This window comes from Panthera leo, chromosome B2 (assembly GCF_018350215.1).
Source record: "Panthera leo isolate Ple1 chromosome B2, P.leo_Ple1_pat1.1, whole genome shotgun sequence".
Lineage (NCBI taxonomy): Eukaryota > Metazoa > Chordata > Mammalia > Carnivora > Felidae > Panthera > Panthera leo.
This window is the reverse complement of record NC_056683.1, coordinates 131,244,848-131,259,141: the sequence shown is the minus strand read 5'-3', so window position 1 is coordinate 131,259,141 and position 14,294 is coordinate 131,244,848. Positions and strand designations below refer to the sequence as shown.

The window sequence follows — 14,294 nt, the reverse complement described above, 5'->3', positions numbered from 1 at the left end:
CTTGCTTTGGTCAATGAAATGGTACTGAGATGACATGTACAACTTTTAGCAGAAGCTTTAAATCCAGATCACATAGGTTGTGTTCTGTGCCCTTACCACAATTGTCAATGTTCCACATAGAAGCTGGTCTATTAGCCTTGGTCCCACAGTACAGAACACATGGAGCAGTCTCTTAACTAACACATGAGCATGTGGGATGAACAAGAAATAATTATTTCTTCTTGTAAAATATTCAGTTAGGGGTCATCTGTTATAACAGTGTATCCTCACCTAGCCTACCAAAAAAGGAAATTGATACCCAGAAGTAGGGGAATAGCTATAACAACAATAAAAATGACAATGAATCATTAAATATGAGGCTTATAGAACCAGACAGCAGATGGTGAGGAAACTGTGACCTGGGTCTAAAAGGACATAAGTCCATTATTCGTCAGTGGCAAAACACTCAGTAACATTGTCACCTGTAATCACTTGGAAGGCAGATATTTTATCAAGTGAGCTTACACATTGAGGCAAGGAGGTAGGAAAATTAAATGTTCAGAGATAAAAATGGAATTGCCTCTCACCTCCAACTCTTAAAAGGTAAAACTGAGAAGATCTTCATCCTACAAAGAACAAATGAAAACTCAGCCTCATGGCAAGGACCAAACCAAAACTCTTATTTTTGTGATGAAATTGCTGAAGGTATTAATTTGGCACCCATTAATCTTTCCAATGAAGACAAATGCAAAGAGAGAGAAGACTGAGACTCTAGTCAGGCTCTAGCTCTAAGATGTAGCCAGACTCCTGGAGAAGGTCTGACATCTTGATGTATGTCTGTGGGAGAGAGATGAAAATCATTTCCATGGACTGAATTGAGAGATGGACAAAGAATATCTGTAAGGACACATCCCTAATGGTGGCCATACAAACAGTTGAATTACCAAGAAAACGATTTCTCTGTCTCTCTGTGGTAAGAGCAAAGTGATTATGATGTTTTCAATTCACAGGTGTAGAAGAATAACCCCAGCAATGCAAACTAAAAAACAAGGATTAGGGAAATGTAAAGGAAGGTCTCCATGCATTTAGATACCATTCTGGTCAGCCAGAGGCACAGGTTCTCAACACTCTAGATGTTTGCTTTTCACAGAAACACAATGCAACTGGGTTTTTAAATGTGTTCCTAAAGAGTTACAATCTTTTTCTCATGGCAGCTGTTAGTTAATAAAGGGAGGTCTGCTGCAAAAGAGCTAAAGAAGTAGCTAATAGAAAGGGCTTAGAGAGGCTAATCCCTTACTCTGTCTAAACATCTACTGTGATGGACAGAATAACAGATCCACAAAAATACCCACAATCCTAAAGCCTGGAACCTGTGGATAAGTTAGGCTACGTGGCAAAAAGGACTTTGCAGATGTGATTAAATTTCCATTGAAATGGGAAGATTATCTTTGGTTATCTGGGTAGGCCTAATTTAATCACAAGTCCCTAAAAACTGAGAATCTTCCCTAGCTGTGGTGGAAATGTGTGACTATGGAAGCAGGGTCCTGAGAGATGCAATATTGCTGGTTTTGAATAAGGAGGAAGGGGGGCATTAACTAAAGAATGGCTGGTCTCTAGAAGTTAGAAAACAGCAAGAAACAGATTCTCCCATAGAGCCCTCCTAAGGGAATGAATTTCTGCTGACATCTGATTGATTTTTGCCCAGTGAGACCCTTGTCTGAATTCTAGCCTGTGGAACTATACAATAATAAATTTGTGTTGTTTTAGGGCACTGACTTTATAGTAATTTGTGTGGCAGCAATAGAAAATTAATACATCTAGTAATTGCCCAATCTGGACATAAAGAAACATAGTATATAGCCATGACTTATTGCTTTGGGAATGCTAATGCTTCAAACAAGCCTACCAATAAATAAATAAAACAAATGGAAGAGATTGATTCAGCATTAGAAATTACTAAATTCTCATTAGCTGTTGCAGCTGCCACAGCCAAAACCTTGGCAAGCTCTCAACTTGCACAATGACAGATGATTCCAAATTTTATAAATTAAAAAAAGAGCTAAAAGCCTCATAAATTTTAAGTATGAATTTCTGCCTGTCCTTAACATAAGTGCTTAGCTCCACTCCAGAAATTCTAATTCAGTTGGTGTGGCGTGGGATCCAGCTTGGTGCAGTGAAGTACCTTTTTCTTTTTTCCAAACAAAACTTGCTATGTGTTTATTAAGACATTTCTGGTAACATAAATTGAAGTGCGTTTTTAAAAGCTTTCATGCTGACTTTAATAAGCCAGACTTGAGAACCACTGCTCTAAAGGACAAAATTCTTCTTCATATCATCTTGGGGTCTGGGCAGTTAATTTATCCAAATGGATTGGATAATAGTATCCAGTTGATTAGAGTATTAGACCAGATCTATTTGAGGTAAGTCCCTATGGATTCAATTTACTGATATTTCTCACAAATTTTAATACCTGTCCTATGTAGTACCCAGGGAGGCCCATCAAATTTTATAGGAATTTGTGGCCACAACTATGTTGTTTACCAGTCAGTGCTACTCCAGAGAAAGGTCAATTAGTGAATAGAGCGGTCTGAACATGATTATGTCATGGCATGATTATGACATGACATTGACATAGGCCCATGAACCAAGACTTGGCTCATGATATGACTATAGAATATCCCCTTAATCTTTATCATTATCTCCACATAGCAGAAATAATGAAATGATGGAACATACTCCCCAAGAAGGAGTTCAAAAGTCTCACTGATTCTTGAATTCTAACAACCCATTTATTTATCTTTTCAGTGTTTGATCCCTTTATAATAGTTTCCCAATCATATATCTCTATGATGAATTGGACCAAAAAATAAATAAAAGAATGTAAGCATACACCTCCCACAGGATTCAGGCATTCCACAGCTAGGACTTGCTCCAAAAGAAAAGAAAGTAATAGGTCTATATGAAGATTGTACATGGATGTTCTTAGCAGCTTGGTTTGTAACAACCGAAAATTGGAAACAATTCAAGTGCCCATTACCAGGTAAATGGGTAAATAAATTGTGTTATGTCCAGATAATGGAACACTGCTCAGTAATTTGAAAACATGAATTGTTGATATATGTAATACAATGATGAATCTCAAAATAATTGAGCTGAGTGAAAGAATGCAGACAGAAAAGAGTTCACAGCAATTCCATTCACATAAAAGAGTAGAAATTGCAAATGGACTAGAGTGAGAGAAAATTGCCTGTGAATAGGAGGGAGGAGAGGGTTGGGAGTGGCTGGAAGGAGGAATTTTCAGTGAGACACAAAGGAATTTGAGGAGTGATATATTCATTGTTTTGATTGTGGTGGTGACTTCATTGGCATATACACATGTCAAAATTTGTCAAACTGTTCATTTTAAATAAGTGCAGTTTGCTATATGTTAATTATACCTCAGCAAAAATATACAAATAAGGGGAAAAAGTAAACGGGCCATTCTCCAAGTATGTTTGGTTTACCCATCATGAAAAGACTGTAACCTCTTATGATAGCTGAAATTATGACTTTACTTAATGTGAGTTTTCTTAGCGGAAAATGTGCACAAGACAAGAAATGCAAAACTGTTCTCCTGGTGAGAAGCAGTACAACTTATAGGATATAGAAAACCCATATGTAGCCATTTGGGAATATCTAAATACATACTACTCTTTTATGCCAAGGTGAACTCTTTATTAAGAATGGCCATAGATTTTGGGGTGCCTTGGTGGCTCAGTCAGTTAAGAGTCTGACTTCAGCTCAGGTCATGATCTCACATTCATGAGTTTGAGCCCTGCATTGGGCTCTGTGCTGACAGCTCAGAGCCTAGAGCCTGCTTTGGATTCTGTGTCTCCCTATCTCTCTGCCCCTCCCTACTCTTGCTCTGTCTCTCTCTCTCTCAAAAATAAATAAACATTAAAAAAATGAAAAAAAAAAGAATGGCCTATATTTTAATCATTAAAAACACTCATTCTCAAATTCATTTAGAAGTTAGGCTTGACCATAAGAGGGAGCATTCAATTTTGGAAATACATAAATTGTTTAATAGGGAGAAATTAATCTAATTGATTTATTAGTAAACGAAACCAAATTTATTAATAACAGGTATATAAACCTTAGGCCAATCTATAAGTAACTAGTTTACATAGCGAAAGGTTCAGTAACATATCCAACATTGCATAATTGTAAATTAAATTTTTCTATTAAAAGGTAAAACAGTAACAGGTCACTGCTTCAATAAGTGTTGGAGGCCTCAAAAAAAATCCATTTTTATACCTGAAGTCTACATCTTCTTGATGCTAAAAATTATTCAAGTCCCTTGGGAACAGAATCAAGATGTATATAAACTAAAAGGATGTCCCTATATCAATCTTCATGTCTTTGAATGATAGAACATGTACATGTTTCTATAAATCTACTCAATTATTAAAATGACATGCAAGAAGGAACTATATTGAATTTTAATAGGTGAATGAAGACACAGCTGCTCTTTGTAGGAACCAGAATGCCCTATTTGGGTTGGAGGATCTGCGGGAATCACCAAGAAAAATGGAAGTCTTGGCTTATAACGTTTTTCAGCTGTTGTAGTTGGGATATTCAGCAAGTTGATCATGCTGCAAGCACTAGCTTGTGAATAAGATCCAAATAACCATAGAAACAACCAAACTTGCATTTATGGGGTTAGAAAATAGAATGCAACACTGTTCAATAGTACTCTCTGTTATAATGGAAGTTCTTTGTGTATCTGTGCTGTGCAAGATGTAGTCACTAGCCACATGCAGGTGTTGATACACAAAATGTGACTAGTAAAACTGAGAAAATGAGTATTTCACTTCATTTCATTTTATCTTAATGTCAATTTCTATTTTTTAAATATTTACTTATTAATTTTGAGAGAGAAAGCATGAGCAGGGAAGGGCCGAAAGAGAGAGAGAGAGAGAGAGAGAGAGAGAGAATCCCAAGCAGGCTCCACTCTGCCAGCACAGAGCCCAACGTGGGGCTTGATCCCAGGAACTGTGAGAACATGACCTGAGTAGAAACCAAGAGTGTAACGCTCAACGATCTGAGCCACCCAGTCACTCTTAATTTAAACTTAAATATAAACAATTACACTTGGTTAATGGGTACTACAGTTGACAGGACAGGTCAAAAGTATTAGGAGATAAGCAGACCAAGACTGTGCTTATAGTATGATATTATTTTCAGAGCTTCATCTATGCGTGATAACTAATGAGGTTTTCTGAGAAAGTGTAATGCCCAGAAGGTCAGTTCATGTTTATTCTTTCAACCAAAAGATACAAAACACATCTGCTATAGACTGAATGTTTGTGTCCCCTCCAAATTTTTATCTTTAAACTCTGATCCCCATTGTGATGATATTTGGAGATACGATTTAAGGAGGTAATTAGGTCTTGAGGGTAGAGACCTCAGAATCTCAGGATGGGATTAGTGCTCTTATAGGAGAAGAGCTTGCTTCTTTTCTCTCTCCATCATGTAAGGAAACCAGGAAGAAGGCTTTTCACTAGAACCCTACCATGCAAGTCCCTGAGTTTAGACTTTCTAGCCTCCAGAGCTGTAAGAAATAAATATTTGTTGTTTAAGCCACCAAGTCTATGCTAATTTGTTATAGCACCCCAAACTGCTGTATCGAAGACAACATCTAAAGATTTGTAACATATTTCCATTAAGCAATTTCTACCAGCACTGTGTGAGAACCTATGACTTTTAGGTTTTGAAGCTATTGGTTTGTCTCAGCTATAACTGTGCCCATTTGTTAGCACTTCCAGAATTTTGAAGTAGAATAGTCTTACTGCCTTGGATCAGGAGGCTTTAAATCTTCTTCACTAAAGAATTTATAAAAATGTTTGGTTTCATTCACCAGATATAGGGTACAATATTGTATCATTCCTCCTGAAGGGGGATAAGATTTAGAATTCTGGCATTGGGTTGAGAAATTGTGTTCCCTAAATTAAATCAGCTATTGCTCTATTGTCTATTGCCACAATAATGCTGCATAACAAACCATCCCAAGGCTTAGTGGCTTAAAACAACAGGTATTTATTTAGTTCATGAATCTGGGGGTCAATAGGAAGTTCTGTTGCTCTGGGTTGGACATGACTCATCTCGGTTGGGCTCACTTATATGTCAACAGTCAGCGAGTGTATTGGCTGGAGACTAGTTTAGCCAGTATGACCTCAACTAAGAGATCATCCTGTTTTTGCTTTAAGTTCTTTCTCATATTCTAGAAGGCATATATATATGTATATATATATATATATATATATATATATATATATATACATATATATATATAGCTGAGGGAAGATCCCAAGAAAGAGAACAATAGTAGGTCAAGCCTCTTAAAACCTAGACTTAGAATAAGCTATAAATTCAATCAAAATTCAAAAGGCAGGGAACAAAATTCTACTTCATAATGGGAGGAGCTGCAAAGTCGTATTTCAAAGAGCATGGATACAGGGAGGGGTGGAAAATTGTGAAGCATTCCACAAAATCTAATTAATATACCAATTTCTTGGGTAAAGGCAAATGATATTCTTCAAGAGTGCATACTGGCATTGGAGTCAAACTTCCTAAAGTATAGAGAAGTTATTACCCTAGGACCTTATAGGCTGTAGTAAATAAGAAACTGTCTCAATCTGGGTCAAATTATATTAGACCCATCTTATCCCACTTCACATGGTAAGTTGATTCAAAATGGAAGTTCCACTGAAACCTACTCATGAAGCAAATATATTATAAAAATTAGTAGCAATCTAAAAATTGTGAGTGACAGTCTCCAAGCTGGGGGAAGAGTACCCATGGTTTGGGGAAATATTAGTCTCTTCAATAAATGGTGTTGGCAAAGCTGGACAGCCACATGTAAAAGAATTAAATTGGACTATGATCTTACACTATAAATGCACACAGAAAAAACTTGAGAGACTTGAACATAAGACCTGAAACCATAAAACTGCTAAAAGAAAGTCTTGGTAATAATGATATTTTGGATTTTGATACCAAAAGCAAACATAAATAAGTGGGACTACATCAGACCAAAAAGCTTTTGTACAGCAAAGGAAACAATTAACATAATGAAAAGCTAATCTCTGAAAAAGAGAAAATATTTGCAAGTTTCATATCTGATAAGAGGTTAATATCTAAAATGAATAAAGAACTCATACAACTCAATAGCAAAAAAAAAATGATGAAAAAAGGGGCAGGGGATCTGAACAGACATTTTTTGAAAGAAGACATACAGATGGACAATAGGTACATGAAAAGGTGCTCAACATCATTAACCATCAGGGATATACAAATCAAAACTACAATGAGATATCACTTTACACCTGTTAGAATGGCTGTTATCAAAAAGACAAGGAATAACAAATGCTGCTGAGGATGTGAAGTAAAGGGGACCCTTAAGTACTGTTTGTGGGAATGGAAATTGGTGCAGCCACTCTGGAAAACAGTCTGGAGGTTGCTCAGAAAGTTAATACAACTGTCGTATGATGCATCAATTCCACTTCTGGGTGTTTATCTCAAGGAAACAAACACACTATCTTGAAAAAATATATTCACCCCTATGTTCATTGAAGCTATTTATAATAGCCAAGACATGGAAGCAATCTAAGTATCCTTCAATGGGTGAATGGATAAAGAAAATGTGATATATATAGTGATGATGGATGATAAAGGATGCTAGAGTAATGGTTTTACTACATATACAAATAACAAATACTGTGTTGTACACTAGAAACTAATATAATGTTATATGTCAATTATATCTCAATTAAAAAAAAAGAGTACTCATGCTTGGAAGTCTTGAAATTTTGTCACATCAGACTATCTGTCATTATATTAATAGTCCTGAGCTGTTGATGAGTATTACAGATACCATCCAAATACTTTCATTATGTTTTCAATAATAGCCAACTACAAGGAAAGATATACTAGCTTTAAAAAGCATTATGTCCTCCTGTTCCCAGTTGCTATAAAGAATAAGGACAGAAAGTAAAAAATTATGGCCATAAATTCATTGGATTGTGAAAAAGGTCAGTGAGGACAAAGTGAACTCATTCAGTTTATATACTGCTAACCACAGCAACTCTTGATATTGCCATATTGCAAGACAATGGCAATACATGTACTTAAGGAACCCAAATATTGTCATATTCTAAATATAATTATATATTTAGGAATCTATAGTGAGGGAACAATCCATAAGTAGTAACAACAACAATCATGAAAACTCTGTACCATATTCACTGGTTTGTTTTGTTTTGTTTTGTTTTGTAAGAAGAACAATTGGAAGAAACCTAAATGTCCAGTAATATAAGAATGACTAAGTAATTATAATATTTTCATTGGGTAGAATATTATGGAGCTATTAAAATGGTCATTATAAAGATTATGCAACAACATCAAAAGTAAAGTAGAATCTTAACTGAAAAAAAGATGCAGTATTACAGGCACACTATGATTATAACTATGCAAAAGAAAATGAAAAAAGTCCATAGAATTGCAAGTGGTGCTGGTAGGAGTTGCCTTTTGGAACCTCTTATTTTCTTAGAAGTATTCATATCATTTGAGTAATTCAACTTCTGGAAATATACTTTAAGAAAATTATCCAAAATGAGAAAAGAATAAGGTGAGGACTAGGGAGAAGAATTTTTAATACCTCTCTGCAGCTTTTTTAACTCATAAAGAACTGAAAACAGCCTAGATGTGTCAGAAGAATGAGATGGTCAAAGAAATTAGAGTTTATATGTCTGCAGAATGTTATATAGCAATTAAGAATAAAAGAAATTGGGGCTCCTGTGTGGCTCAGTCGGTTGAGCACCCAACTCTTGATTTCAGCTAAGGTCATGATCCCAGGGTTGTGAGATTGAACCCATGTGCTGGGCTTTGCACTGAGTATGGAGCCTGCTTGGGATTCTCTCTCTTTCTCCCTCTGCCCCTCTCCCCTGCTTGAACCCCCCCTCTCTCTCTCTAAAATAAAATTTTTAAAAATGGAAAAAAAAATGAGTGAAAGAAATTAGTGACAAAGAAATTCATAAATTTAAAGAAAAGGCAGTATTCATTCTAAAAGCAATATAAAAATAATATTAGCTATATGATTTATAAGTATATATAGATAAAAATATAACAAAAATTTAACAGTATATTTGCTAGAAATACATCAAAAAATTAATAGTAATTAACAGTTATATAAAAGAAAATTATTGATGCTTTTCATCTTTCTTACGTTTTTCTATATTTCCAATTTGTATATGTTAAACTTAGTACTGCATATTACTTTGATAATCAGAAAAAAATTGTGAAAGCCTAGATAGGAGAAAAATAAAATATCCATTTTGGCACTGTGTAAGGGTGGTTGATTAAGGGTTCTGTGCTTGTTTTTCTAGTTGCCACATCTTGGAATATAGTTATGCTAAATTTTTAATTTCAAAAACTATAATATTTTACAAGGTAATCCACGCTACATCTTATTTTCCTTCTTGTAAGACACGATATTAACAACAACACTTTACACTTATGTAAGGATTTGCGAAGTATCTCACTTGTGTTACTTCATTTAATTCTCACACCTGTGTAAAATAGAAAGTGTTATCATGCTATAGTTGCAAAAATTGACTCAGAGATTAAATGAGGTCCTTCAAGTTTTGTGGCAGATTATTAACAGAACCAGTGCTGGCTCCAGTTGGTTACGCTTCCAAATGCTCTCGCAGTTTCCATGGAATCATTTTCACAATTCTCATCAGGAAGGATAAAGCCCTATGCCACTGCAAAAAATGCTATAAACAGTTAAGACATTTACTGGAAGAGAGTGACTTTGATTTGCTTTATACCTATTCTCTCCACTGTCCTCACAATGATTAATTTTTTTAGAAGTTAGGCTTTGATGTTTTGGTTAGTACCTTTCCAACACTTTCTCTAATCCCTTGATATTCGCAACTAATTAAGCAGTGATGTAGACTGTGCATGAAGTACTTTTTAATTAGCCACAGTGATTTGCAAATTATTCAGCCTGGGCTCAGGACCCTTAATATTCAAACTGAAAATCTAGTGCATGGAAACTCTTTATTTAAATAGTGACATCTGAGATTAAGCTCAATAAAGGTTTCTATGGAAATGAACTGCAATATCAAAACTTTCCAAAACATTGAAATGACCCAATTAGAAGAGGTAAAAATAAGTGATAGAAAGAGTAGCTATCAATAGAATGGAAGGGTTCATTTCACTTCTGCACATTAATTTTCATAAATGTGTCTGCATATTCATTAGAAGACTATGCAATTCATTTGCTATTCAAGTATCTCAACTAGATAAGAATGATACATGAAGTAAAAGTTTAGTTGTTCATCAATAACACTGAAGCCAATTTCATAGAAATGCAGACATTAAAACTGAAGAGCAAAGTAAATTTACACGAATGTATACACAGATAACATAAACACTGCTAAAGAAAAATTAATGATAAAATTCTAGGATTCCCGTAGAAGAAACGATCAATAAAGTTCATGAATTAGTTCCAAATAGAAAAGTTAAATAAGCCTTTGATCTTTCTTAGAACTAAGAACAAAGGGAAATATTTCCTAAGCTTGACTCCAAAATGAAATGCAAACATAAACATGTTTATAAAAGGTTGTAATCACATAAGAAACTCTTAAAAATAGCTGAGTGAAGTAAAATACAAGAACAGTTCATGAATGTGAAATTTTTAAATTTTCTAGTATGAACATTAACCAAGTTCAAACTTTAACCTTGACATTTGCATGCACTATGACAATTGAAAACCCAAAATGGTTTTTAAAACGTACATGGCTGTAGAATTCTAACTTTTGTTTTGAAAGCTTAGGTCACAAGATACTTTCCTGGAAATCCTTATGTAAAGACATCCAAGTAGTAATCTAAATTTTACCAATAGAACACAATGACCAAGTGACATATATAGTTGCAATCCACTAATAGCCATCTCAAACTTAACCCATCCAAAATCTAGTTCCTGATCCTTCTCGCTTTTCCTGTAGTCTTTCCCGTCTCAGTCCTGGCAATACCACCTTTAATGCCTGTCCATCATGCTGTGCTATCAACCCAGTATAGACAACTGGCTTTGAATGGCACTGTGGTATACCAAAGGTGATCTATTTTTGCCACATTAAACAATACTGAAAAAAGACAGGGGACATCAATGTCTCTATGCAGTAATGATAGCACTCATGGAAATTACTGTGTTAAGAAATCTGTTAAGAAGTATGGTAAGTTAGTCATGTTAAGTACAGCAGTTCCTGGGGCAGGGTGGGGTGGGGTGGGGTGGGTAGGGGGAGGGAACTCCACTCCCAGTAGAGTTCACCAAGCCCTGAAGACCTGAAACAATATGCTGCCCTTTTCTGGCATGCCTTCAGTGAGCAGTGCATGGGAATTATCTGTCCCACTGGGAAATGTCACTCCTATTTGCAAATGAGAGTGCAGAGTTTCTGGCCACCTACGTCCACATACACATACATGTATGTTCGTGGTGTGGCCCTGGATGTCATTATCTCACCTTCTCCAGACCTGTATATTGAAGCGAGTCGTAAAGAAGAAAAAGGGATCAAACCAGTGCTGCTTACTTATGTCTGTGGTTAACATTTCCTAAACATGCTTGCAATAAAACCTCTTCCCTCGGGCTTGAATAGTAGATACGTGAATTCTCAGTCCGCTTTTCCTTGACCTACATTATCTCTTCTTACAACCTGCTCCACCAGAGACCAAAGTTGTCTTTCTGGAACATAGAAACATGAATCCTCAGGGTAATACACACACTCTCCTCATTCTAGCCATTTTATAAATTAAGATGGTAATTTAGTCTTTGGAACTCCAGCCTTGACACCTTCTACTCTCATTCAACAAGTTGCAATGGAGATAGAGTTGTAACTTCTGAGTTAGTATTTTGTGAACACGTATTACCTGTGCAGATTCTTTTAAAGTTGGGATTTTCCAGAATGTGTCCTGGTAGGCGGCACTGGAACCGATGTTGCCAGAACTCAGGGAACCAGGGATTCCTCGTATTAGTGTCCAGCCTCAGCTTCAGGAAATAATCATCAAATGACCTGACCTCTGGAGATTGCAGCTTTATTGTGATTCCCCCGTTGGCTTCCACCTCATAACCTTCAATGACTTCATCTCTGTCTGCCCATCCATCACTAAAAAAATTCAGGGATTGGGGTAGGGAGAGAGAAAGACAAAGGTCTCACAAATAGAGCTCAGCGTTACACGTGAGTGAGGCAATTCAGCAAGGCTGACAGTCTATTTTAAGCCAGAATTGCTACCCATCAATGGCTTTTTTTTTTTTTTTTGGTGGAGAGTAGTAAATTCTGAAATAATAAAGTCTTGTTTGTTTTTCACAGTAGTGAAAGTGATGATAATAATAATAGTAGCAATGGCAAGAACTAACATTTATTGAGCATTTACTAGGCTTCAGATTCTCTACTATTCACATTTACTGAGTCAGAAGACGTTCAGCAACTAACTGAAGTCCCAGTGGAGCCAGGATATGGATCCAGGCAGTCTGGCTCCCAACCCAGTGCTCTTTAGGCACAAAACCGTCAATTGCTGTCCAAATCAGAATAAAATAAAACCCAGGCACTCAGGGCCTTCACAATAAGAGCTCAGCAAGCTTTCAAGGTTTCAACCAAGACCATTATATGCGCTGCATTTATAGGGCAGAAAATTGATTTAGCTCAGAAACATGACAACCACAGATCTGGCTCCTGGACGTTGTTCAAACTTACATTGCCTAGAAGTGATCAGATGCTTCCTCTTCAATGTTTTTTCAAAACAGCAGCATTCAAAGAAAACAATCCCACTCCCCAAAATGAAACTAATCCTCCTGCTCACTAAATGGAAGTTAACTGATGTTTTATCCAGTAGGTTCAAATTTTATTTTAATTTGATCACCTTCTAGAACATTCACATTGGTTATGAGTGATGTAGCTCCAATTTAATTCAAGTATGCACGTGAACCAGGCCAAACCTCCTGTGAGTGGCTCTGATTCCTTCCCAAGCAGGTATCAAAAAAAATTACACTGGATAGAGTTAAACAGGCAAACAAGACTTTATTCAAGTATATTCCAATATGCCAAAGACACTGAACTCCCCTCTGCTGAAACAAAAGTTGGGGAGATTTAATTGCTGGGAGAAGCTAGTGAGCAAGTGCTGGAGGACATTGAGAGGCGCTTGGTCAATGTGATTAGCCATCTGTGTTTTATAATTGTCATTTATCTAAGTTAGGTTTCCACCTTTCCACAGAAACTGGGAAACAGAGGTCTGCTATCACTCTTGATGATTACATTTCAAAGGATGGCTTCCAGGTACCTGAGAAAGAAATTTCTCTGCTGTAAAACTGGCAAGAGTGTAGGAGAAAATGTACACCTCCAAGAGACAAAGAATTTATAATGCTGATTTTTATTTGTTTTATTTTTTCTTTAGAGAGAGAGAGAGAGAGAACACGTGCATGGGCAGGGAGGGAGAGAGAGAGAGAGAGAAAGAGAGAGAGAGAGAATCCTGAGCAGGCTCCATGCTCAGTGCAGAGCCCAAGACATGGGGCTCCATCCCATGACCCTGGGATCATGACCTGAGCTGAAATCAAGAGCTCAATGTTCAACTGACTGAGCCACCCAGGTGTTCCTAACAGCATTTTTTTAAATTAAATGCTCGAAGGAAAGGGAAGTCAAGGGGCCCATAGTCAGGAAGAAATTTGTCTACAGCTGAGTCAAACTAAAGAGAATGTTAATTTTCTCCCTTGGTCAAGAGGTGGATTTATTTACACCCACGGAGTCGCTCCCTGCAGTTTCTGGAACATAACTAACTGTTCGGTCTCTGACAGAGAAAGTGTTTTATCACTTGCTTCTCACAGAGCAGGGATCTGGGCCAAATATAAAAGACTGACCATCGCTTACCCCTTGTTACCTGAGATCAGTTGGGATAAATGTGTCCTCCACTAAGCTGGGTTCATTGGTGCAGTTCTATTTCAGAATCTTCCCAGTGAACCACACAGGAGCTGTATTTTCAATAGACCGAGGGTTGTAGAAGGTATAGCTGACTTAACATGATCCAGAGCTAAAGAGACCTTGAAGTATAGTGTAGTCTAATCAGCCAGACCAGAGAATGTCTACATGCTTTTTCTAAATCCATTAGGATAGATATTTTACAATTTTGAACAGATCTTTCCTTTCCCTTTCCCCTCCACCCCTCATTTCCTCCCTCCCTCCCTCTCTTCCTTCCTTCCTTCTGCATTTACCTAGATGCTCTCC

At 36.7% G+C, this 14,294-nt stretch overlaps 1 protein-coding gene across 1 annotated transcript in view; it reads right to left on the bottom strand.

Annotated features, from left to right (window-relative positions):
- The window catches only part of GRM1 (glutamate metabotropic receptor 1), a 468,268-nt gene that overhangs the window by 96,572 nt on the left and 357,402 nt on the right, over nucleotides 1-14,294 (bottom strand). Inside the window, exon 6 of the mRNA XM_042940021.1 lies at nucleotides 11,950-12,185. Within this exon, the coding sequence (XP_042795955.1) occupies nucleotides 11,950-12,185 (236 nt within the window). The remainder of the gene's footprint in view (nucleotides 1-11,949; nucleotides 12,186-14,294) is intronic.